The 22,957-nt window shown below is 45.1% G+C and overlaps 1 protein-coding gene across 1 annotated transcript in view; it reads right to left on the bottom strand.

Annotated features, from left to right (window-relative positions):
- Positions 1–22,595, bottom strand: part of T265_03393 (hypothetical protein) — a gene marked incomplete at both ends in the record, with an annotated part of 109,826 nt that extends 87,231 nt beyond the window's left edge. The window contains 6 exons of the mRNA XM_009167862.1: positions 7,594–8,088; positions 12,169–12,249; positions 15,891–15,966; positions 17,497–17,726; positions 22,308–22,396; positions 22,519–22,595. Coding sequence (XP_009166126.1) covers positions 7,594–8,088; positions 12,169–12,249; positions 15,891–15,966; positions 17,497–17,726; positions 22,308–22,373 — 948 coding nt within the window. The remainder of the gene's footprint in view (positions 1–7,593; positions 8,089–12,168; positions 12,250–15,890; positions 15,967–17,496; positions 17,727–22,307; positions 22,397–22,518) is intronic.
- Between the last annotated feature and the right edge of the window lie 362 nt (positions 22,596–22,957).

Below are 22,957 nucleotides of genomic sequence, written 5' to 3' on the forward strand. Positions count from 1 at the left end.
ATATATATATATATATATATATAGCTCACGTTTCTCTGAGTCCAGGACCAACGTAAAGCGGAGTTTGGAAAGCATGAACAATTAGTTTTACAGGACCTATGAGTTGAGTTGAGCCCTTCGATGATCAGTGGTCAAACTGGATCAGAGGGCATAGCAGCGAATCCCTATGATGGAAACATCATAAGCCACATATCAACCAAGCTCTTCATAACCAAATGAAGTCAGTGGAGTAACGTAGCACTGTGTTGACATAATTGTGCAACAAAACTGATGATTTCCCGTTTCTATAACAAGTCAATAGCAGTCCACACAAATTTATCACGGAACAACTCGTGGATAACGTGAAGAGTTAACTAAAATTATAGAAAATCTCCGCAATTCCTCTAGGTGCTTGGTGCGCACACCTTGCCTAGACATCATATGCACTCAGAGTAACCTATGATGGATTAGGGTGGGCAAACGCCGCCTGAAAAGAAGTTGAGGACTGTGACAAATAACGACGGTATCTAGGATGCAAACGTATCGGACTACACTGCGATTCGACGAACCGAGGAAGCGGCGGGAGGCCGTCTTATCCTTCCACCTGTCTGTGATTGAATACATGCTGTGTGGCAAGATTAGTAGCTGATAAACAAACTAATAAAAAAGATATTGCACTAGTGCCTTGTTGATTTCGGTAAGTAAGCTAGGTTTTTGTTATAACCGATTACGAACTCCGCCTTCGGAACTTTACTGACGGGAAAAGACTCACCAAAAAAGGACACAACAGCTTTATTAAAAAAATTGAGTGCAAAATGACGAGGAACGTTGTAGTATTTAAAGCCTTGAATTAAGACTATCCGGTAGGCGTTGGTTGATTGGTTGGTGTGGCTTTCAGGACGTGAATGCCACCGATCGCCGTTGATTGGCTGCTGCAGTGTCCAATCAGCAGCTGGCTTTTCTTGCCCGGAAACTCGGAAGCCCTTCTGAGGTAACTTCGGCAGTTCCTAGAACGCGTCGGACATCTTGAGGTTCAGTTTCAGGAGTCTGATCTTCCAGACATCTCGCCCTTTGACCTGTAGACATTACTGCGACGCAGGTTACGTGGCACTCAGCCACCCGTAACTTATTAACGTGACGTTTTCCTCTCGAAGACCCTATAAATCACCTGAATGATTCTTTTGAGGACGATTCCTATATTACAGTTTTCGTAATCAGGACGACACTTTCGCACGTTCAGGGCGTTCATATCGGGAGGCCGATTTTTTTTCTGTCACTGAATGAGAGCATGTAAAGGTTGGTAGGGTGGCGTCATGTTTAAACCTCGTTCGGCCGTTTATCGTCCCTTCCGCTGGAGAGTGAGCGTCAGGAGACTGGGTTGGAAGTTGCCACGTAGTTCAACACGAAAGTATTCAGATACCAGAAGTGGTTGATTAATTTTTGTCAAGGTGCGTTAACAGCATTCAGGATCCCTTTAGTTTGAGCGTTTGACTGCATATAGCTTGGTGGGAAAGCAGTATGCATGCCTTCAGGCGAAATCAGCAGATTGGTAAGACATGAATTGAGTAGCGTTGTCGGACGCAATAGTTTCCCGAAGGCTGAAGGTTGAAATGAGGTGCAACACTTTAGCCATCGGTAATGTTTTGAGCAAGCAAACATCGAGCTGCTTAGTGAAGGCATCAACAACGATTACGAAGCATTGACTGTTAACTGATCCAGTGGAGTCCAAAAGAACACATGACCATGGTATTTCAGGTTGTGCACAAGGCTGCGGTCATTATCGGTTGGGTAACTGCTGATGGAGAGTGTGGTACGAAGAAGAAACAGTTTTGACATGGCTCTTCTAACGTTCACCAATACCTGGCCAATCAACAAAGTTGCGAGTGTGTGTTGTGTATTATCTCCGGATTTCCGTTATGAAACTAAGCGAGATTGTGAAGTTTGACGGGAGGAACGATCCGGTCACCGAAAAGGAAGCAATCACAGACAACGGACAACAAACTTCGTCACTGAACCTGAGGGACAGGTTCTTGGCTAGCTGGTATGGTAGCGCTCCATAACTTTCTGCAGCGCTTCATGATTTCTGGTGGTATCACAATCCATGTCATATGTCACCAGCAGCTCCTAGTCTCTGACACAGCGCTTCAGGATTTCTGGTGGTATCACAATCCATGTTAGATGTCACCAGCAGCTCCTAGTCTCTGACACTGCAGCACGGACTTCTGATTTGACATACAATATTTTCTGGTCCTATCGCATGAGAATCACTCAAGCATGAAAGCGCATCTACCAGTCCAAAGTTCTCGGCTGAGGCACACTGTGTGGTAAAGTCGTGGACAACCAGGACTTTATCCCACCGTGGCAACCGGTTGGCTGTGCGGGATTGGAAACCCTTCTTGGGACCAACTATAGCCGGTACTTGACCAGTTTGTTTTTGACACAGTTGTTTACTCAAAATAAAAATGCCTTGCAACAGGATCTCTAATACCCTCATTTCTAGCTAGTATTTGTATGAAGGATTTCCAGCAAACAACTATAGCCGGTGACCAGTTTGTTTTTGACACAGTTGTTTACTCAAAATAAAAATGCCTTGCAACAGGATCTCTAATACCCCCATTTCTAGCTAGTATTTGTATGAAGGATTTCCAGCAAACAACCTTGATCTGATATCATCGTCCGTCGAGAATGTTCGGGCGTTATTTTGATGATACCTTTATTGTAATCAAAAGTGATGACTTCCACAACCATCTCAACGGTTTGAATTCTCATATCATGGAGATAGAGTCTATCTCGGGCATACTACCCTTCTTGGACTGTATGACATGAGAATGGTGGAAAATTAAAAACTACTATCTACCAGAAACCAACAGACACATAAACCGTCCTAAACTACTCATAGGCACACCCAAAGTCCATGTACGCCAGCATTGTTTCATCAATATCTTGCTGGGTCAGAGCGCTGTGCACAGAAGAGATCGGCCGAACTGCAGCTCAAATCGAGATTACCAACAGACCTCAAGATTAGGCGGCAGTTAAGAAGGATATTGACTCCAGTAAGGAATGGATCAGCAAAGCAGCCACTCCGTATAAAGCAGGAAAGCTGGAGGTTATTCGAAGACTGTTGAACATAGTCAACATTCGGCTAGGGTCCCAGAAGCGAAAAAGCTACGCTCAGTTTTGGTGCAATTGAAGTATCCCCTTTCGGTTGAAAGGACTAGGGACAGTGCGTGTAAAATCAAATGCAACAATCACACTATGGTGTACACAGGACAGACAGCCAGGGAACTGCACATCAGAATTGGGGAGCATAAAAGGAAGATAAAGAAACCACCGAGGAATGCGGATGAATACAAACCGCAGGTAGAAGACCTCGCGATAGCATCACACGCGCTAGACACAGGGAAAAGAATAGATCTAGAGAATGTGGAAGTTTTAAGATGGGGACTGCGATTCACACCGCAGCAGCTGATGGTCGAGGCGGTAGAAATCACCAAGCATCACAGCGGAACTGGCGAGCAGATGGAGAGCGGTATAGATAAACAGAGTTGACACGCGATGGTATGGGACTGTCAATATACGTGGAATCATTGAAAGAGGGGGGGTTGGTTGAAAAACCCAACCAAAACTCCACAGAACCCCTTTCCTTACACGACTGTCGTAGCACTAGCTCGTCCACACAGACGGACAGAAAGTATAAACCACGTTCAACAGGAATCTTCACGTGAGGCGAACCGGAAGAACTAGACCTTAAGCTGGACCCAAATCGATGTAGGTTTCCCATTGGTCTTCATATTTGCTGACCCACCCTAACAAACAAAATCACTTAGCAGAAACCTAACACTGATTTAGCCTGGCTTAGCTTATCATTTCTCCTTCCGCCTTAAATCACAACCAACCTCGTAACTTAGTCACTTTGCCCAGTAACAAATCTACCAATTGTTTCCAAAACGTCTACAAAAACAACAACAAGTGTTGGTTTGCGATCCGTCACAAGTGTGAGGGGTCAGCTGAAAGGCGTTTTGTGAACCTTTTTTCAGACAGAAATGATGACCAGTACTTTGTTTTCAATCTGACCGTAGTTTCGTTCCGCCAGAGCTAGTGATTTTGCGACACTGATAATCGCCTTCTGTTTAACGTCAGGAAATTCGTGATTTACGGCTTCTTCAAATCCACGGTTCGATGCATCAGTAGTGCGGATGATGGGCAACTGAGGGTTGAATTGCACAAGCGGAAATTCAGACTGCAACAATTTCTTCACTTGTTCAAATGCGAGTGACAGACGCAAGACCAATCCCATCGTTAGCGGTGCATAACTGGCAGAAATCGCTGTAGCAGATGATAACTTCCCAAGATGACTTGAATTAAGAAAACATCGAATGGTAGAGGTACTCTCACGAATACAAGTATCTTTCAGGGGTCGGTTCAACAGGATACTTCAGTGAATTCACACGTTTCCTGCTTCAGGCAAAAACTGTAGTTGAAAGACGATCCCTAACCAAAAAGCTCTTCCTTACTTGCTCCCGCAACGATGATGTCATGAAGGCACACAATAAGCCCCCCATGCCACATAACACGGTGTTCATAATCTGTCACAATACTGCTGATGTGGTTTCCAATCTGAACGACAGTCACATGTACAGGAACTGATTCACGGTGCATCTAAGTTGTCAGGTGCTTGGATTCCTCTTCGACCCCAGTTTGCGTGTAGGCTTCTGAAAGATACTGCCTTGCAAAATACGTGCCACTGTGCATCCCTGAAAGATATCACTAGGCGGCACCAATGAGTAGTAGTGATTGTCCCAGGCGTCGTTTAGGCTTGTCCAGGAATCGGCACGGATCCGCTAAGCACCACTGCGTATCCTGACAACCACAAGTCACACGGTGTGCTAATACCAGTTCACCGGTTTCAAGACCATAACACCTTTCAAGTATCTAAGTTCAGTATCGAGAGTTGTTAAAACCACCTTTTCTGTCTGTAAACCGACTTGACATTCAGGGGTAGGCGTCGTGCCACCTTCTCTCTCGAAAGGCACCTAAGGCCAGCTCTGAAAAACGTCTGGCGTAGCCCTAGAATCGCCGCACCGACTGAATTAATGGTACTCGACACTGAAAAATCGATTTTGTGTAGATATGTGCGAACAATGCTAAAAGCTGTAAACGATTCATCCAATCCATATCCAGAAGGTCGAGCTCACAAGCGATCACAAAAGCTTATTATCTCCATCTTTCAATCGAATTCAGTAATTTAATAAACCTTATCTGCTCATCCACATCTGGTGCTGTTATCTGTTGGCCTTCATTCTGGTGAAATGATTTTCTTCAAGTACGAAGGAGAACGAATGTAATATCGGGAGCCATACTGAGCTGCAACCGAAATAAGCATCTGTTCGCTGTTGTTGTCACAGGATCCTAGCGACCCTCAACCCAGTCATTATACATGGCAGGCATTGCACTAAACCAGGGTTCTGACTGTCTTCGCCTGCTTCGCGATCTCCGGTTCCAACTGGGTGTTCGACCATGTTTTCGTACCCGGCACTGGATTTCTCCGTGTCCGCATCAATTGCGCATCTTAAACATTTGCTCCTACTTTAGGAAAGTGACCGCAAAGTGTCATTCGCCACAGTGTCAGTGCGCTTCGCTTATTCCGAGCTTGCTTTGAAACTGTCTTGGCGATACTGAAAACAGAACCGAACTGTCGCTCCGATATGGCCGTGTCGCATTTGATGCCCAGAAGATTCTGACACTAGTGGTAGTCTGCAGCACTATATCAACAAGTTGTTCAATCTTGTTTAGTAGCGTTGTCATGACTTCACTTCCTAAACGTAACTGGAGGCCGCATATAAAAATTGGACACTTAAACTTGTCTTCTATCATGCTATATAATTTGACTCGTTCACACACCAAGTTAACTCCACCTGCATAAAGTATGAAGTTTTTTCACTTCCTTTTCATCATTATCATATACTAATATCGAAGACCGAAAATACAACATTCATTGAAAATGGCTAAGAGCTGCTACTGAAAGAGCAGCTCATAGCCCGCGTTTTGTTTTGTAGGAATGAAGCTGGAGTGGCATGTGTGTTCCGCTGCACCCAATTCCCCGAGCAAGGGAATTATGAACCAAGCATCATGTTCGTACTTTGGTTCGACTTTTAAAGTATTTTCGTAACGTTTGAACCACACATCGGGAGTAGGACTAGCACCAAGTTCACAATGGGACTCCGTGATTCCATCAGCGATTGAGTCAATGGAATTTGGTTGACGAATTGTGATTTGCCGCATCATGGTTCCCATAAACTGCATCCGTGAGATTAGGAAACTATGTGAGTTGATGGAACGAAGGAAGTTGGCGACGGGTAATGAGAGCCGCATAGGACCATCAGATTTTTGGACCAGTAGGATCTTACCTGCATACTTTGTAGTCTACAAAAACAACACGGGTTCAACGCTCCACTCATCGTGCTCTGCCCCTGGACTATCAAGCCGCAACGAGATCAGAGATAGACAAATCTCAGTGCAACATTGAACTATCCCCTACGTTGCCACACGGTTTCCACGGACGGGGCATCCTTAAGGATGTACACTTTGACACCTTGCTGACTCTGCTTCCAGATGAGTTCAAAGTGGTATTCAATCTTCGAATAGATGAATTGCTCGGCTGCAACACCCTTTCGGTGCCTAGCTGCCACGTTACTAGAAGAAAACACGAGAGTCTAGATATTAGCAGGTTGCCTAAGCCTAGACAGGAGCAGTTGAGATACCAGCTTTGACCAATAAACTAACCTGAGCTCGAGTTCAGGATTTGGAATTCCTCCCAGTAGTAGCTAGACGGGAGGGGGGAATAAGGTATATGCAAACTGAATGAATATAAAAACGGACCTTCCTTTTAAATTCACGGCCACGTCAGTGTCTTGAGCACAATGCTGTTAGTCTCCCAGAGAATTCGATTGTCAGATGTTCCCGAACACAGACCCTTTCGAAAGCGTGAGGAGTATGACTAGGAGGCCCGCAAGCAGCTTGGACAAATTCTTCCATATCGTGGACGCAGTACGCGTGAATGTATGGGTCGGGGTGCGGGGGGCAAAATTATTAAGAATTTAATATACCTATGCAGAACTAGTTGACAGCCATGCCGCTTCGGAATGTGCTTAGAACGCCGTATAGGGTGCTGGATGAGAAAACACAGTTAAACCAGTCCGAACTAAATGCGAATAGGGTAGACATCAAGCTACCGTGGGTGATAGGTAAAGAAGGTTTGAATGTAGTAAGCCGAAACAGAAAAAAAGACAGGCGGTGTAACGGACAAGACTAGACAGAACTCTTAATCTGACAAAAAGAAAATTCAGGAAACTAGAGTAATGTCTACCTCCTGAGGGCTTTCGGTGACAATACGTTTGAGTATAAGATAATAATGCAGGGCCAAGGACAGTGTTGATGCGGGTGGTGTAGCTGAACGCAAAAAAATGAAGAACGCACGTATTCTATGGTGTGATGCTGGTTAGCCAGATAGTGGGTCGCATTGACAAGCCAGCCACAAAGTCAGTACAATGAAAACACACATCAAACGGATAGAATAACGATACGGGTAGGTGTGTATGCATTGAACCAACAAACCTCATGACTGCTCGACTCGAAGTCTTCCTCTTCCTCATCGTCTTCTGAGTCCACCAAACTGCTATCCCCGGTCCCACCACTATGCTTGGACCAAGACGATGCGACTTTCTGTGTGTCTGACGAGGAGGAGGTTGAGCTTAGCTTTTTCTCCGGCACAACTGAGGTAAGGCGGGAACTCCCTCGACCAGAGTCGGAGAAACCGGCCCCGGCGCTAGTAGCCTCTGTACTACCATACAGAGAAGAGCTAAACGATTGAGCCGAGGAGGTATCACCTATCTGTTGGGATCGACATGCTGGGCCACCGCAAGGTGAAAGGTGTTGCTCATTCGCTGGAGACAAACCGATGGACCTTTTGCCACGTCCTGGAGACAGCGTCAAAGAAGTATTGTTTTGTGATGGCTGTGCATTGTTTGTCGCTGGAACAGGTTCCATTTGATTGTGGCGCAGAACAGTGTCACTACTTGTCGAGGTTGAACTGGTAGTTCCAATCGAAAGCTATTTTAAAGGAGTGCGAGAGCGCAAAGCAGGAAAAATATGTTCCAGTTAGCGAAACCAATAACCAGGAACCAAAAATGATTTCTCCAGCAGCAAAAACTTAAGTGGGAGCATACTGGGCAACAACTTCTGTTCAGGAGGTCTCAAGCGTCCAGGTACAACCTGTCTGGAAGGCTGGCCAATCGGCCGGCACAACCAAGACAGTTACTGAGGCATCGGGCAAATCAATCACCATTCTCGACCGCGCACACGTTCGTCTGTCCGGGTATGATTATACAGGAGTTCAACCCCCGGTAGGGCCAGGGATACGCACTGCTGACAATGTCTAATAAGAAATAAATTAGAGTCCAGTGCTTTCTCCCCCTTTTAGAGCAAGCTCACCGAAAAAAATTACGCCAGGACAAGAGGAGGGTTGTTCAAACGAGAATTATGTGAACGTGACCCGTTTAAATGGCTGTCTGAATAAACAGATACAATGAATGACCCATCCAAGCTTCATAGAAGACACTCCGCAAGGCCCATCGAAGCGCGCCAGAACTACATCCAAACGGGTTTGCAATAAGGTGTGACTATACCACTAGACAGTGTGCTCACTGAATGGGAGACAACCGAACGGCCTAAGTTCATAGGTTCATCCGTTCCGGTTGAGATTAATTACGATTCAGCAAAAGTGTGTCCTGAAACGAGTAGCACCGGATTAGAAATGAATGAAACGAACATTGTGAACCGGGATTCTGCGATGGTGTTCGCAGAGTGATGCGTGATTGTCTATCGGTCAGGTAGATACTATCCACAATAACATTTTGTGAGCGCAATGAGTGCAACTAGTGCAATTTTCATCTCGAAAAATCGATAATTTGCAGATGAATGGACAAATCAGATTCCAGCTTACAAAATAGTCAGGAGGGAAAAATTGACGCTAAATAGGAAAAATGACCACGATAACACTGTAAGACCCGTATTGGCCAACAGTCAACAGGAAGCTGGCTCTTTGTGCAGGAACAACATAAATCCAACAAGAATTCCATCAAGAGTAGAATAAAAAACACGAAATTTTACCCGTCGTGCACTGTCCTACGTAGGTCTGTATTCCCACTTGTTCGATACATTCCAGCCCAGAGAAGAGCCACCTCAGAGGACGAGTTTTCTCAGCCTCCATTTTTAACTAATGAACCACCCATTGAGGGAACATTCTAGCCGGGAGAAGGTGCTTTTCCAGTATCCCGACACAACAGCAGTAACAACTCTCTTTGATTTTCTCATCCTTTGATGTGCCTGGTACACAGAATTGAGCACGATAAGTGAAGTTAACGCCCCAATACCGATACGTCGAGTCCTCTTTAGCGGTAGTACCTTTGGATTCCGTATCGATTCCTCCGGGCTCGTTTCCACCAGTTGACAGCCAGGCTGGTGGATTCGGTTGGTGATGTCCCGTCCCTTAAAGAAAGTAGTGGCTTTCAAAGCAATCGAAGGCGATGCTGTAACAAAGCGGTTCCACTAAAATAAACACGGTGCATGTAGTATATATCCATCCCTGTCCAACATTGTTTCACCTGAAGAGTCAAGGTCGCAGTTTTCAGTACCGTTGGTGTGTTTGTACAGAAACATGTACGGTCCTCTAATTAGAAGCACCGATGTCTCCGGTGCAGGCGGAACAGAGAGATTCCGTCTTTTTGTTGGAACAGTCCTTTTTCGGAGCTGAACAATTTCTTGAGGTGCGGGCAGCATGATACGTGCACAAGTTGCTTTTTGGTCGACCATTCTCCCGAGTAAGGTCCCAAAAGGCGGCTTAACGGTTAAAAATTGACAATGGAGGAACTCGTCTTCCTCTAATGTGACGATTCTTCTCCAAGCTGAAACGCCTCGAACGTGCAGACTAAATTAACGACGAGTCTACCGCTCAGTCAGGATAAGTTGGACCATTTCAATGTGTGTTGTTCAGGACTAACGCTTGCAACTATCTGAACCATAGCAACAGCGTAGCCGAGAAACCCTCCTACTTATCACAAGGAAGCACTCCGCCAACGTATCAATCCCTGGTGCTAAGCGACCACCAGCAGATAACGCCAGTCGAATGCAAATCACAGATACCAATGAGCTAGACAATAATGTGACCAGTAGGATGACATCAGACAGTTTTAACTGCCAAATGACTGACTTAGACCTTGACAAACAATTCACGTGAATATCTGTCCCGATTTGCAGGCTAAATAACACGCGGCACCAAAAGGTCCTCATTACCAGCGACAGCATGAAATCAGTGTTCAACACCGATGCTCCACTGCCGTACAACAATGATTAAGTTGAAATCCTTACTGTGAAGAAACGAATAAAGGTGGACGGGTAAAGGGACTTAGTGCTAGTTTATTACAATCACTTCAAGGTGCCTACATCCTTAGACACTCATTCAGGCGATCTGGATAGAAACTGACAACAAGAAAGCCACTGGTATCGGTTGGCAGTCACATCTTGTAGTGTCTCCAATCAGGCGCAGTGGTCCCCATCCTGGAAGCCGAGTGACGCTGACAACACCCAAACGTTTCGTAATCTCTTTCACAGCACTCTGCAAGCTCAAGAGTTAGACATCTCTGCTTCCTCCACTCTGAAATGGGCATGGAAAACAGCAGTCTCTTCGGCAAACGATGGTTCGGCATAAGCAACACATGTCCCAACCAACGCAGCTTCTGGTGCTGGACAAATTTTCAATGGAAGCATCCGTTGCACAAACAAAAACTCGCTTCTTAACTGCCTCGTTAGAGATTTGCTAACACCAACCCACACGAGCAATGGTTCTGAGAAAACGATTGTCGAACATCTGAAGACCTCTCGGTTCCACTCCTCGAACAGGCCAAGTTTCACAGCCATGCAACGAAACAGCCCGCACTGTAACTTGATACAAACATCCCTTGAGATCCTGAGATATATCACTGACGCCATAGGTGTCCCAAATTAGTAGACGCGACCCGAGCCTTGGAGATTTGTGCACTGACCACATGTCGCACTACAATTGGAACTGATACAACTTCCAAGATAGGTAAAAAAAACTTCGAGTGCCCTCTCCCTCGATTGTAATTAGCGTGTTCAGTGACCGCATGTCCACGAGCATGAATCTACACTTTCTGAGTGCAAAGTGTATACCATAGGATAGGATGACTTTGATCAATTGATCCAAGAGCACATGTGCCTTCTCGTCTTCGAAGACAGAAGCGATGTCGTCCGCATATTCCAGATCGACAAGGTTTCCGTCACAGGCTATTTGAAAGCCGGGGTTTTAAAGACGTTCCAGTGTTGGTCTCATGATTTCATCGATCACGAAGAAATCAAAGGTATTACCAATAATTGGAAATCCAAATCCAGCAGGACCTGTTTTCCCACTATAGAGAATCAAGAATAGGGTTCCAAGGCCTATGGGACAAGCAACACTATATGTGGCGATGAGCCGTTCCAAAAAGTAGCATACAGAGGACATTTATCGCGAAATCACAAGAACAGGTGCGGCGACGTTCGTCAAAAGCAAGCAAAAAAGATTGTGAATTCGAGGTTGCAAACAACTAGTGAAGTTGGGAATCAGGGCAGGAAGGCTGTGCTAGAATGTCCGTTTTCAAAGTGGTTGAACTCGAGATAGCTCACTGGTTAAAGCGCGAACTTGCTGACCGGAAGGTCCTTAGTTCGAGCCCAACACGGGCACCCCACTGCTTACTTATGCGCAAAGTTGAGTAAAGTGGTCGCAGCATGAAAGATGGCTGGATTTGGGCACAATGAATAAAAATTTACACTAGCAGCGAAGAGTAGATGGGCAAAGATCGAAAATGTGGAAGGCGGTAGATACAGAACCCAATCCTTTAGGTGAGAATTCGGGAGTTCCCACGTAAAAAGCGACAATCTTCAAAGTAAACAATCATCATCTGTGTTAACGTCAGGGTGACTGCAAGGGGTGCAGAGGATTGCTGATAAACTCTCATGTGTTCAAGACCAAAATATGTACAGGAAAGGTGGGAACAGAAATTCTAATCTACAGGGAAACCAATTATGTTGATTTTGGTGACATGGGGCAGCACAAGAAAGTACGGGTCGACTCACACGACGTTTGTGACCCATGACAGCCTGATATTGAAAATCAGTGAGTAGTCCCGGACACCGATCCGATTCGGGGTAGTCTATCTACAAAATGAAAAAAGTGCTGAAAGATTATCACGTCCTCGTGAGAACGAATTACATTTATTCACAGCAAACTGTTTGAGTCAGATGATACAAGACAATCATGTAAAACATCCTGTCGAGCAAATTAAGCCTGCATGGGATGTGGAACAGAAGACAGGTCACCAGATAAGCTCACCACGGTCGATATAGGGAACTTTCAATACAAACAATAGCTAGGGAATTTAGCGCTCTATCTGTTTTAATTAAGTAAGTTATTTCTGAATATCACTGGAGCGATGGAGTAGTCCCATATTGTGACGAACGAGTCAATGTGATCGATACGATATACATCGCGGGGAGTAACTCCGCATGGTATCGGCGCCAGGCTACGTTCCACGAACGAGGATGTGCACTTCCGGACCGTCAAATTTAAGCCGGGTTAAGTCGAGTTTTTTGCAGTAAACTGAATTATCCGTATACAAAATTAACAAAGGCATCAAATATGAACTTTAAACCTTTAAAAACCGCCTGAAATTTCCATCAAGGGCCTTGCAAAAGTGGGGCAACATGACGTCGTCATGCAGGACAGTGGGTTTAGCCAGAAAACGAGCCAAGTGGAAGATCACATAATTACGGCAAGTCATTGCGGGTAGGCGTTTCTACTTGGAATGAGCAAGTGAGATAGATGTGATATACGTGTATCGCAATACCTCGAATATCGTCGCGACTGAAACATGAGGCGGTCTGGTGTAGCACATTCAGTTGCCTGAGAACATCACAAACGAAAGGTTCAGCTGGGTTCCGGGTGAGTCTCTCGAGAAACCAAATTAGTTTGCAAATGAGTGTATATTCGCTAAGGAAAATGTGACCTTAATGAGTTACTAGTAAAGAGGGTGGAATGTATCGGAAAGAGTTTGTCCGATAAAATTGGGGCAAACGTCAAACTGCTTTTTTATTACAAGGTAAGCGACGACATTGCTTAACATTTTACACAACATTTAGAAAGGTGTTTTGACAACCTGACAACAACACAGCAACCTATCACAGGGAAATCTGAGAAGAGGATGGGGAAACAGTAAATTCAGCAGGGGAGAATGCTAAGATCGGAAGNGAGACTGAGGGAAAGAGAATGTTCTCAGCCATGAGATGATAGACGTAGCACTCTATTAAAGATTGCTTGGATATGAGGGACCGATTAAAGTTACGCGATAACGTCACACCCAGGTAAAAGTTCTGGGTCGTGGAAACAATGAACACGAGGGCTTGATGGCTACTGAAGAGGTCATTGTAACGTTGACCAGAGATGAGAGGAAAGACAAATTCCTGGCATTCCGGGACATTCGGGGTGAGACAGCGCTCACCCGAATAGCGAACAACTGCATTCGATACAGTTTATAGTTGCAGATTTGTTTCCGACACGCACTGGCACCAACCAATTACCATAGCACCAGCGTCATTGCGGTGGGTGAGAAAATCAGGGGTGGACACGCCTCGTACACACTTGTTTAGATAGCCTCGAAAGGAAAGAGGTATAAGCGGTTGGCCAAAAACGTTGCTCTTCGGTAACAGTGTTGTTTTAGCCACAAGCCAGAAGAATTTCCAGTGGAACGACAATGAGGATAGCAACACACTCATTGAACAACAAAGACGATAGATGATCGAAACCACAAATTCTACTCATTTTCCGCATGTTCCTATGCAATTCCCCCGATGTTTTCCTACCCGTAACGACCAGCTTTCATTGGTGACAGTGGATTTAATGGATTGGTTTGGCAGGCCTACAGATTCGAGGAGTTCGTCGAGGTAGATGTCAGAATTCAACGTCTAATTGTTAACCCCACAGCTGCTTCAGGGCCGGCTGTTACATTTCACGTCAGCTTTCTTGCAAGAAGCAGCAGTGACAAGTCTTACTGAAGCGATTGGTCCTCAGCAGCTGGCTCGGGTAACTCTTCGGGCTTCGTGCTTCTGTTTCTCCTGCGGCCGCGTAAGTACATGGAGAAGTGAACTTGTCAGTGCTTATGTGAGTAACATAAGTCACAGCAAAGAATGAGTTATTCCTTCAGCTGCTGGAGGACCGGGGTTAGAGGACACATGAAGACCAGTGGTGGAAGCCGTGTTCATGGGTAGTACGATAGTAACTGATGAGTAACACCATCCTTTTAGATTGGGTCAAGTTTTCCGTACATTGGTCCAATGGTTTTTCATGCAGTACACATCAGCTGACAGACATTAAATAAAATGACCGGAAGAGTTAACTAGGATCCCGCCTAAGGGAAGTGACACTGATTACAAACAAGTTGTCCAGACGGGCTTCCGGCTGTAGGGGAAAATTCACAATTGTGGCTAAACCAAAGGAAGCCAGGTAAAAACAGTCAAAAGTGTATAACCGCCGGAAATTAGAAAAAACCGATTAATATAAGCTTTGGAGGCGACGGAAAGCGAATCAGTAAGGTCAGACAGTTCTGAAATTAAGATACGCACACATAAGTGTGTGAAGGCAATCGATTGGTATTCACTTCAGAGGGGAGGCTTGCGTTCTAGGTATAAGCAACCGACACACTGCGCAGAAAGTTCGCATCGATCAATTTCCTCTCACACACGTCAAGACATTACCTCTGTTATTAGAGTCGACAGGACAGTTAACATAAGACAAATCATAGCCCTGCAGGTAGATGGAACTCGAGTTGGTTTCGTTGTTAAGGTGTGAACTTATTGACCGGGAGGTCGTGGTTCGAACCCAACCTCAGCATCTCGACTGCTCCTGTCTAGGCTCAGACAACTTGACAGTATCTCAGCCCTCGCGCTTGTTTCGGGTGGCATGGAAGCTGGGCATTGAAAGGGTGTAACAGCTGAAGGATCCCTTTTGGGAAAGGTGGATGGTATGATCATCCAAATCCGCGTTCGGCTAGCTGTCTTGAAGCATTACAACACCATCGGTTCTGTATGCTTTCCAGGACAAAAGTTCAAACAAGTGTCCCAGCAAACAACATTAGAGAGGACCACAGGAACTTTCCAGGACAAAAGTTCAACAGCAAACAACATTAGAGAGGACCACAGGAAACTGCATTTTCCGTGGAACTTTACGCCTAAGTGCAACCATCCAACCAGCAAGGCGCTTCTTGTTCCGACCAATATGCTCGTAAAAATGCACATTTTCAATTACCTCTCGCACCGCCACTGAATTCCTTCTACAGATATGCGGAAAAAGAAAGGTTTCGTGGACGAGTACTGTGACCTTGAAAACAATATCGTCAAGCATAGTCCGAATAAGGCGGAGTATGAGCTGACGCGCATCAAGCGTGTAGAAAATAAACTCCAAAGTTAGAGACCACGTCCGATTTGAAGGCCTCGCTGAAAAGCTTTCACAACATATATCCTCACACTGCCATATGAACGTCAAAGGTTCGCAACGGATAGCACCAGTTAACCATTGAGACAGATATGATTGATTAATACCTAAGTAACCACTACCGAACTTTCTTCCAAAAGGAATTTCTCCCTTCGACATCGTTCACTATGGACCAAGTGACATTCCGCACCTGTGCATGTGGTCAGCTCAACTAGGAATTGATGAAAGGTCGGAAAACTGGCATAACATTTTACATAAACGACTTCATTTCTAGCGAGCAGGTTTAGTAACAATACAACAGCTGAGAACTCACTACAACCAAGTCCGATGGTTCCAGTACCACGCATCCACTTTGTCGAAACGTAGCTCCATTTATGCGAGTACCGAAGCTGAAATGACAGTGATTTCGGCAAGCGTTAGGCAGGAGTGGAGAATTGTACAAGAACAGCCCGAAACTGGCCGCTTCATCACAAAAACTACTGGTTTTGCATCTTCTCTAACTAAACTGACCGGCTCAAGGAGTGCGAAGATAAACAAATAAACACTAAAAGGAGATAATTAACGTGACCAACGAATGTAAGAAAGCAAGCTCTTTGATTGCAAAATCCATCTGAACCTTGCCTCATTTAGATGCAAAAAACTGTTCGTTTATAACGGTCGGTTTAACGAGTAACATTCAAGAAACAGAAGGGGCGCTCAGTTTCTTTGTACTGCGGAAGCAGTAACTCCGAAAACTTTAAAACTGTCCTCAGTGGAGAATAAATTTCCAAATGTTTGCTCGAGAGAGGAATAAGTATAGTTACTGTATAATTTGGAGAGACTGTATTCTCATGAAAAGCTTTCTATAATGTACTTATTCCATCAAAAGCGTTCAGAGTCATATGAGTGGGTTACAACTACCTACGCGTCGTTAATCAACATCAGACGAGATCCAGTAGGAGACAGGGCGTATCGTAACGTCTAGTCCTGTTAAGCTTTTCCGTCAGTCGGGCCTTGGAAAGTCGGATTTTACACTTCAATTTTTGCCGGTATAGTGGTGTCCTCCCTGGCCGGAAAAACACCTACGGGGAGGAAACTTCTGCTGTTCGGGTTCTTCTGAATTCCGATTCCATTTGATGATGTAACCCACCAGAAATAATCATTTCTAGTGAGTGCACTGGCTGCTTTGCATCCAACTCTCTGTGAGAGAAAGACCTATGACGGAAATGCCGTTTTCAAAGACCGAAAATCATGAGAAGACGATCAATTTGACCCGTTCTGCCTATACGCGATTTTGAGACACCGGCAAACTTTTCTTTCGGCCGAATAAAGGAATTCACTTCATCCTGAAGAGCTGTTTCAGATGTCCACAAACAAATGAGTGCAGGTTTACCGCATCGAAAACGCTTTGACGACGCTTCCTCATGAGAGGGGTGCTACCCATCAAAATTGAGGAGAATAGGAGTTGACACTGTGAACTAGGGGTAACTACAGATTTCCTGGAACGACAGGCAGAGTTCCAAACAATTTAGAAACATAAGACAGGCAACGAAATTGCCTACGTCTCCATTGCAGGTTACACAGTGATGTCGAATCACAATACCTATACGCAACCTACAAATCGTCAGGCGATACTACAGAGCTGTTACATCACTACAGTTTTAGACGGAATCGTTCAACCTCATAGTCGAGATCCACGAGAACAAGGATAGGCATCTTATAGTTTTTTTTACCAACAGCTGTGATCAGTAGGTACGGTCAACCGTTTCGACACTCTGCGGGAAACAATATAATAACGAAGAATAGCTAACGCTATTTTTCAATGATGATCTAAGAAGTGGTACTGGAACGGTCAGGGGAGGATAAACGAACTAAAGCCAGCGCCGCTGGAGAAATTCAGGTCAAGGTTAGATGAGAAAAACACAAAGTTACGTGCTTACCAGGCACGGGGAAGGAACATGGAAGAATCTATCAGGACAGATCCGGTCAAAAGAATAAACCAGCAATCTGAATAATCACCAGCCTGATAGAGGGTCACTTCCCCCGGGACGTGTTGATGTCTTGCTACCCGACAGATGGCGCGAAGCTCTGCATCTCTGTGAGCCGAAGTCGGGCCTGGAATGTTGAGACCTTCAATAGTACGCAAGTACGCATGCAGGTAAACGATGTCCTGTTAGCAGAGGAAACGGTTAGAAAAAAGGTAGCAAAGGGGTTTGGGTGTAAAGTGCTGTCCATAGTGCGTGTCACAAATAAGCGCTGCTAATTAGAAGGATGATGATGCGCATGTGTGCGGCGACGAGATGATAGCATGTGTTAGTAAGGAACGGTGCATCTTGCATTGACTTCCGAAATGCACCAAACACTCACCAAGGACTCCAAGACTTTGTACACGAGAAACCAAGTTGAAAAGTAGCTACGGGTTTCGTTGAGTTTATATCCACGGTCTCACTTGTCCCTATACGAATATCCTGGTTAGTCAGTACCAAATCGACAGAAAATCCTAGTTTCTTTTAAAGCAATGATGCGTATTGACAAACACATCAGGGTTTGAGGCCTTAGGGACCTAATACGCGAGATGAACGCATTTACTGAACTAAGAAAGACCGAGACCTATCAACATCATTGGCATCTGCGTCTTTGGTGCGGACTAGTGAGAGTAGTCCCGCTAAAATAGGAACAATATTCAAAAAAAGTGATGGCAGACCAGCTTGTTCATATATACTTGAACTAATTCATGGCACATTCTCAACAGCCCACAATCCCCTGCTTCATGAACTATCATATTTCCTTCCGATCTGTAGACTGAGAATTACTGTGGAATATTAAGCAGGCAGATGGTCTTCGACCAGTGGCCTAAGACGAAGACCCGGAGATGAACGCATTTACTGAACTAAGAAAGACCGAGACCTATCAACATCATTGGCATCTGCGTCTTTGGTGCGGACTAGTGAGAGTAGTCCCGCTAAAATAGGAACAATATTCAAAAAAAGTGATGGCAGACCAGCTTGTTCGTAGGCTGGCTAAATCAGATGCGGGTAACAATAAGGGTCGGGTTTTTGGTAACAAGATCAATTCCACGGGCAAAATGAACCAAGAGGAGTAATGTTACTGACTACTGAGGCTACTGATTAGTGGTCAGTAAAGTTAACGGGAAATCTACCCTCTATTTACGTGCGCCACGGGTTGAAAAAGAGCCAGAAAAGCGATGTCACCGTAGTGTGTCGAATCCTCGAACCCATTAGTAGTCCAACACAGACGAAATGAACGGACGTACACGGCTACCCGTCACATATACTTGAACTAATTCATGGCACATTCNGCTTGTTCATATATACTTGAACTAATTCATGGCACATTCTCAACAGCCCACAATCCCCTGCTTCATGAACTATCATATTTCCTTCCGATCTGTAGACTGAGAATTACTGTGGAATATTAAGCAGGCAGATGGTCTTCGACCAGTGGCCTAAGACGAAGACCCGTGAAATAAGTGTGGACGTCGGCATATATGCACACTATCTCCAGTGCCCTAAATTATCGAATCATTACCTAGCACTGGTTGACAACACCTGAAACCAAGAGTATAGATATCCAAACCTCTGATCTCGAGCATGCTGACGACACAGCTGCGTCTGGCGACCACCACACCGACTTGCAACGGTAACTCAACCGCATCGATAAGTTTATCGTCTTAATTGGACTGAAAACTGCTGTCACGAAAACCGGACTTTTCTGAGCACGCGCAGACTCCATTTATCAACCAATGTAAATGTGGAGAGAGTCGATCGATAAATTCCTTACCTCCAACAATGTTTCGAAAAAGTTTACCCATACGGCGACCGTACTACAATTGTGAAACCTGCCAAAGGGCTGCCATTCGTCTGGTTCTCCTCTGTGGTTGTCAGACCTGACTATTGAAAGCCGAGGATCTGGATCTCATCAAAGTTTACCTAAGTCGCACAGACATTGCTTGTACTTGATTTAGACAACGGGCTGCTGACCAGTATATACCTTGCCAAACTGTACAAGAGCAATAACTAGCTGGCGCATCTGTTCGTGGTAAAGCGAAATACCTCGTTGCAAAACTGTTTACAAGACCCGAGGACAGCTATCTTCCACTTTACCGGTGCGGAAGACGTCCGATATAGCTCTTATAAACTTCTCCAGTCATTTCCCCCTTCCCCGGGGAAAAATCGCCGTCGAAGAAACGTTTTGATATGTCTTTGAGGTGAGAAAAACTGCACTGTTGTTTTAACATCCCGAAAATGAGCAGTAGGTAGATACATGAGAAGAATTAAAACAACAGTCGGTGAAGAATTCGCCCATAATACACGATGTGAGAACTACAAGTTGTGAAAAGAAAGCAAGATGGTGGGACAGGTAGTGATGCAGGTGGGAAGGTAAGTAAGGAGTTAGGAGAGGAGCTTTGTTAACGAGCTGATTTTAAACTGTATGCGGAAGAGGATAGCAGCGAGGGGTTGAGTGACGCAGTAGCCCAAGACAGATGCGAATTGTGCTTCACAGGTTACAGTAGCCCCACAAACGAATCCATCCAGAGAGAGACAGATTGCTTCAAAAAATTCACTTCATTCAAAGGAAGGTCAAGCAGTCCCTCTCTTTTACAGGAGGATTACGACGTCATGTTGTACGGTAGCAAGATACCGGCTTTCAACACCAATGTCGTCAATAATGAGGAAGAAGCGGGCATAACACGTCTACCCGTACAACCTTGCAAAATGTGTCCTGGACATCGGAATGGATAATTTATCAAAAGTCGCCAGTTTGATGAGTCACCTAGGCGTGTTTGTGCGCTGCGGGCGTGTGAAAGAGAGGTCATAGAGAAACGACAGCAATGGTGTGTGAGGAGAGGTCATAGAAAAACGACAGCAATCAAAACAACCCGCTGAGCGTGATGAGCCAGGTAATTGATGGTGTTAATTTGGAGTAGCCATCCGATTGGAAGGGAGCCTGATTTCAAGGAGAGGCGACATACCAGAGGTCTAAAAAGCGAGGAAGGTAACGTGTGAAAATTGAACCTTTAGGAAAGGAAGAAATGATGACCGTGCATGCGCGCACAGTCAGTAAACTCGTAGTCTTCTATCGGGACGAGGCCAACAAAAATAGATTCAAAAGACCACTTGTAGCTTTAGTTCACCTGATAAGACAAACGCATCTTGCCTAGTCAAACGGCCTTCTGATATGATCGAGACAGTGCAACAAGTTTGGTTGTATTGAACCTTCATTTAAGTGTTCTCTGAACGTTTTGCCAAGTACCATACAACGTAGTTCGAATCGAAACTACAGTAGCCAAACGAGCCCAATGCTGATTGCGGGCAACTAATTGTTTTCCACGTCTACTAAACGGACATGTTTCGCACTTAAACGGAAACAGCACTCACACTGCGGCATTGTGCGTTCCGCCTTTCAAAGACTGGCTTCTAGAACGTCATCCCCGTTCGAAAGAAACCAGATACAGGCCTTTTTCAACTCAAGCAAAACTCCCAGTGGAAGTCATACATAGGGGTGGATAGTGTATCCATCAGATCTAGAGGCCGGGCCTTTCAGTTTGAGGGCACAAACGAATCTCCGAACCAGTGTTTACATGGACTAAACTGAACTACCCTCCGAACCATGTTTACATGGACTAAACTGAACTACCGAACGCAGTTGTACAGTAGCATCCATGTGCTTCAACTCGACTCCAGCGTTACCCAACAATTCAAGTGATTCCTCCAATACCACTCTAATCAGGAAGGTTGATAAGACGAGAGAGATCTGCAGACTTTTCGTGAACAATTACGCGCCACAGGCGTTGGGGTGCAGTGGGCGGATAACTGTGAATATTTCCGGAATTTCATTCCGTCAATCAGTGTCAGTATATTCGAACGCTGATTGCATATGAAAAATGAGGAGGACAGATGCCCTGGTCCATTTCTGAGAACGAGAAACCAATATCTGATGTGTTCTTCATAAGCCGCGCATCAAACATGTAGTGTCACATGACAACGGTATAATCTACACAGCTCAGTAGCCTAACCAACGAACATTGCTACAGTCTGAGCTGTCAACATTTCCCACAATAGTACACCAAACCAAATGCTGACTAACGATCGTGAGTCCGACTGAAGTGACCTGAGGCAACCAGCTGGTAGTTCGAATACACTAGGCGGAACTAAATTGCTGTTGTCTTCAACCGCGCAGTATCGGGTGTGCGTATCGAGGGCTCGGAATTATCCAATACTGCTAATTCTCCAGTTCCATTCTTTCACATCTGCACTGAAGACTTGATGCGTACGAATGGTTCAAAGCACTTTTCAAAGGGTTACCAATTTGGGTCGGGGATACATTGGCGAGAGCTTGCTGCGACAGGCTGATTCGGGTAGAGACAACAGCCCATCGTGTCAGAGAAAATGCCAGAACAGTGAGCGAAATACACGCACACAAAACGGGTAGGAAGTTATTCTGAAAACTTGTCGCCTCAAGTAGCCTCGAGTCTCAAGCAACTTGTCTACGCATTAGGCGAAACGAACCACATAAGTGCGCATCGCTGAGGACTGGTACTACTCAAACTTATGTGACAGATACAACAACAGTGATATGGGGTCCCAAACCAGAGTTAAACGGGGACTTTATACACAGAACTGGGGAAACACGACCAGTTTATCAAGCGTCGCCGCCCTCCAAGGCGGATGAGCTTGCATGTGAGGAAAGAACTGGTGATGAATGGAAGCTAGGATTGATTGCAACGTACCGCTGACGTTCGATTTTGGGCAGGGATAGAGAGCAGGCGAATCACCGTGCTCACTTGTTCATCCATAGTGCCGTTTCACGTCGATTCGGCTGCAAGAGAAAAAACAAAAATGTGCGACAGCGATAGAAGGACGGAAGATAGTCCAAACAAACCACAAAAAGCTGTAGACTTCATATGAAAGAGCAGGTCCTGGGTGGTTGGAGTTGTTTACCCAAATAACGTAGGAACGGCAAGCAATCCGTCATTCGCAGTTGCGTGTCAATTTCTGAAACAATTCAGAAGTGAGAAAAAACTTTCTGAACTCGGAAAAAGCAGAATAACTGAAAACAACCTGCAAGGTACCAGATAAATCGTGCAGCCAAATGGTGCACAGTGAAAAACGGATTTGTTTATCCTGAAACCCAGTCATCTAGCGATCAGAGACTCAGCGGTAGTTCTGCAAGACGTTCTGCATTCAGTACAATTTTTGTGTACAGCAAGGGACATATAACCAACGAAAAACTTTTAGTAGCAGTCAGCACGCGGTCTGAATTCCGAAGTCCACATGAATCAGGTTTGCGCATTAGCTTCAGGACATCCAAGTTAACTCGAGCAGCTTTAAATACACTTTACAGTAAAACAGAGCACTTAGAGTATCGGAAAATTGTGCC

The sequence above is a fragment of the Opisthorchis viverrini genome (genome assembly GCF_000715545.1).
Source record: "Opisthorchis viverrini unplaced genomic scaffold opera_v5_48, whole genome shotgun sequence".
Lineage (NCBI taxonomy): Eukaryota > Metazoa > Platyhelminthes > Trematoda > Opisthorchiida > Opisthorchiidae > Opisthorchis > Opisthorchis viverrini.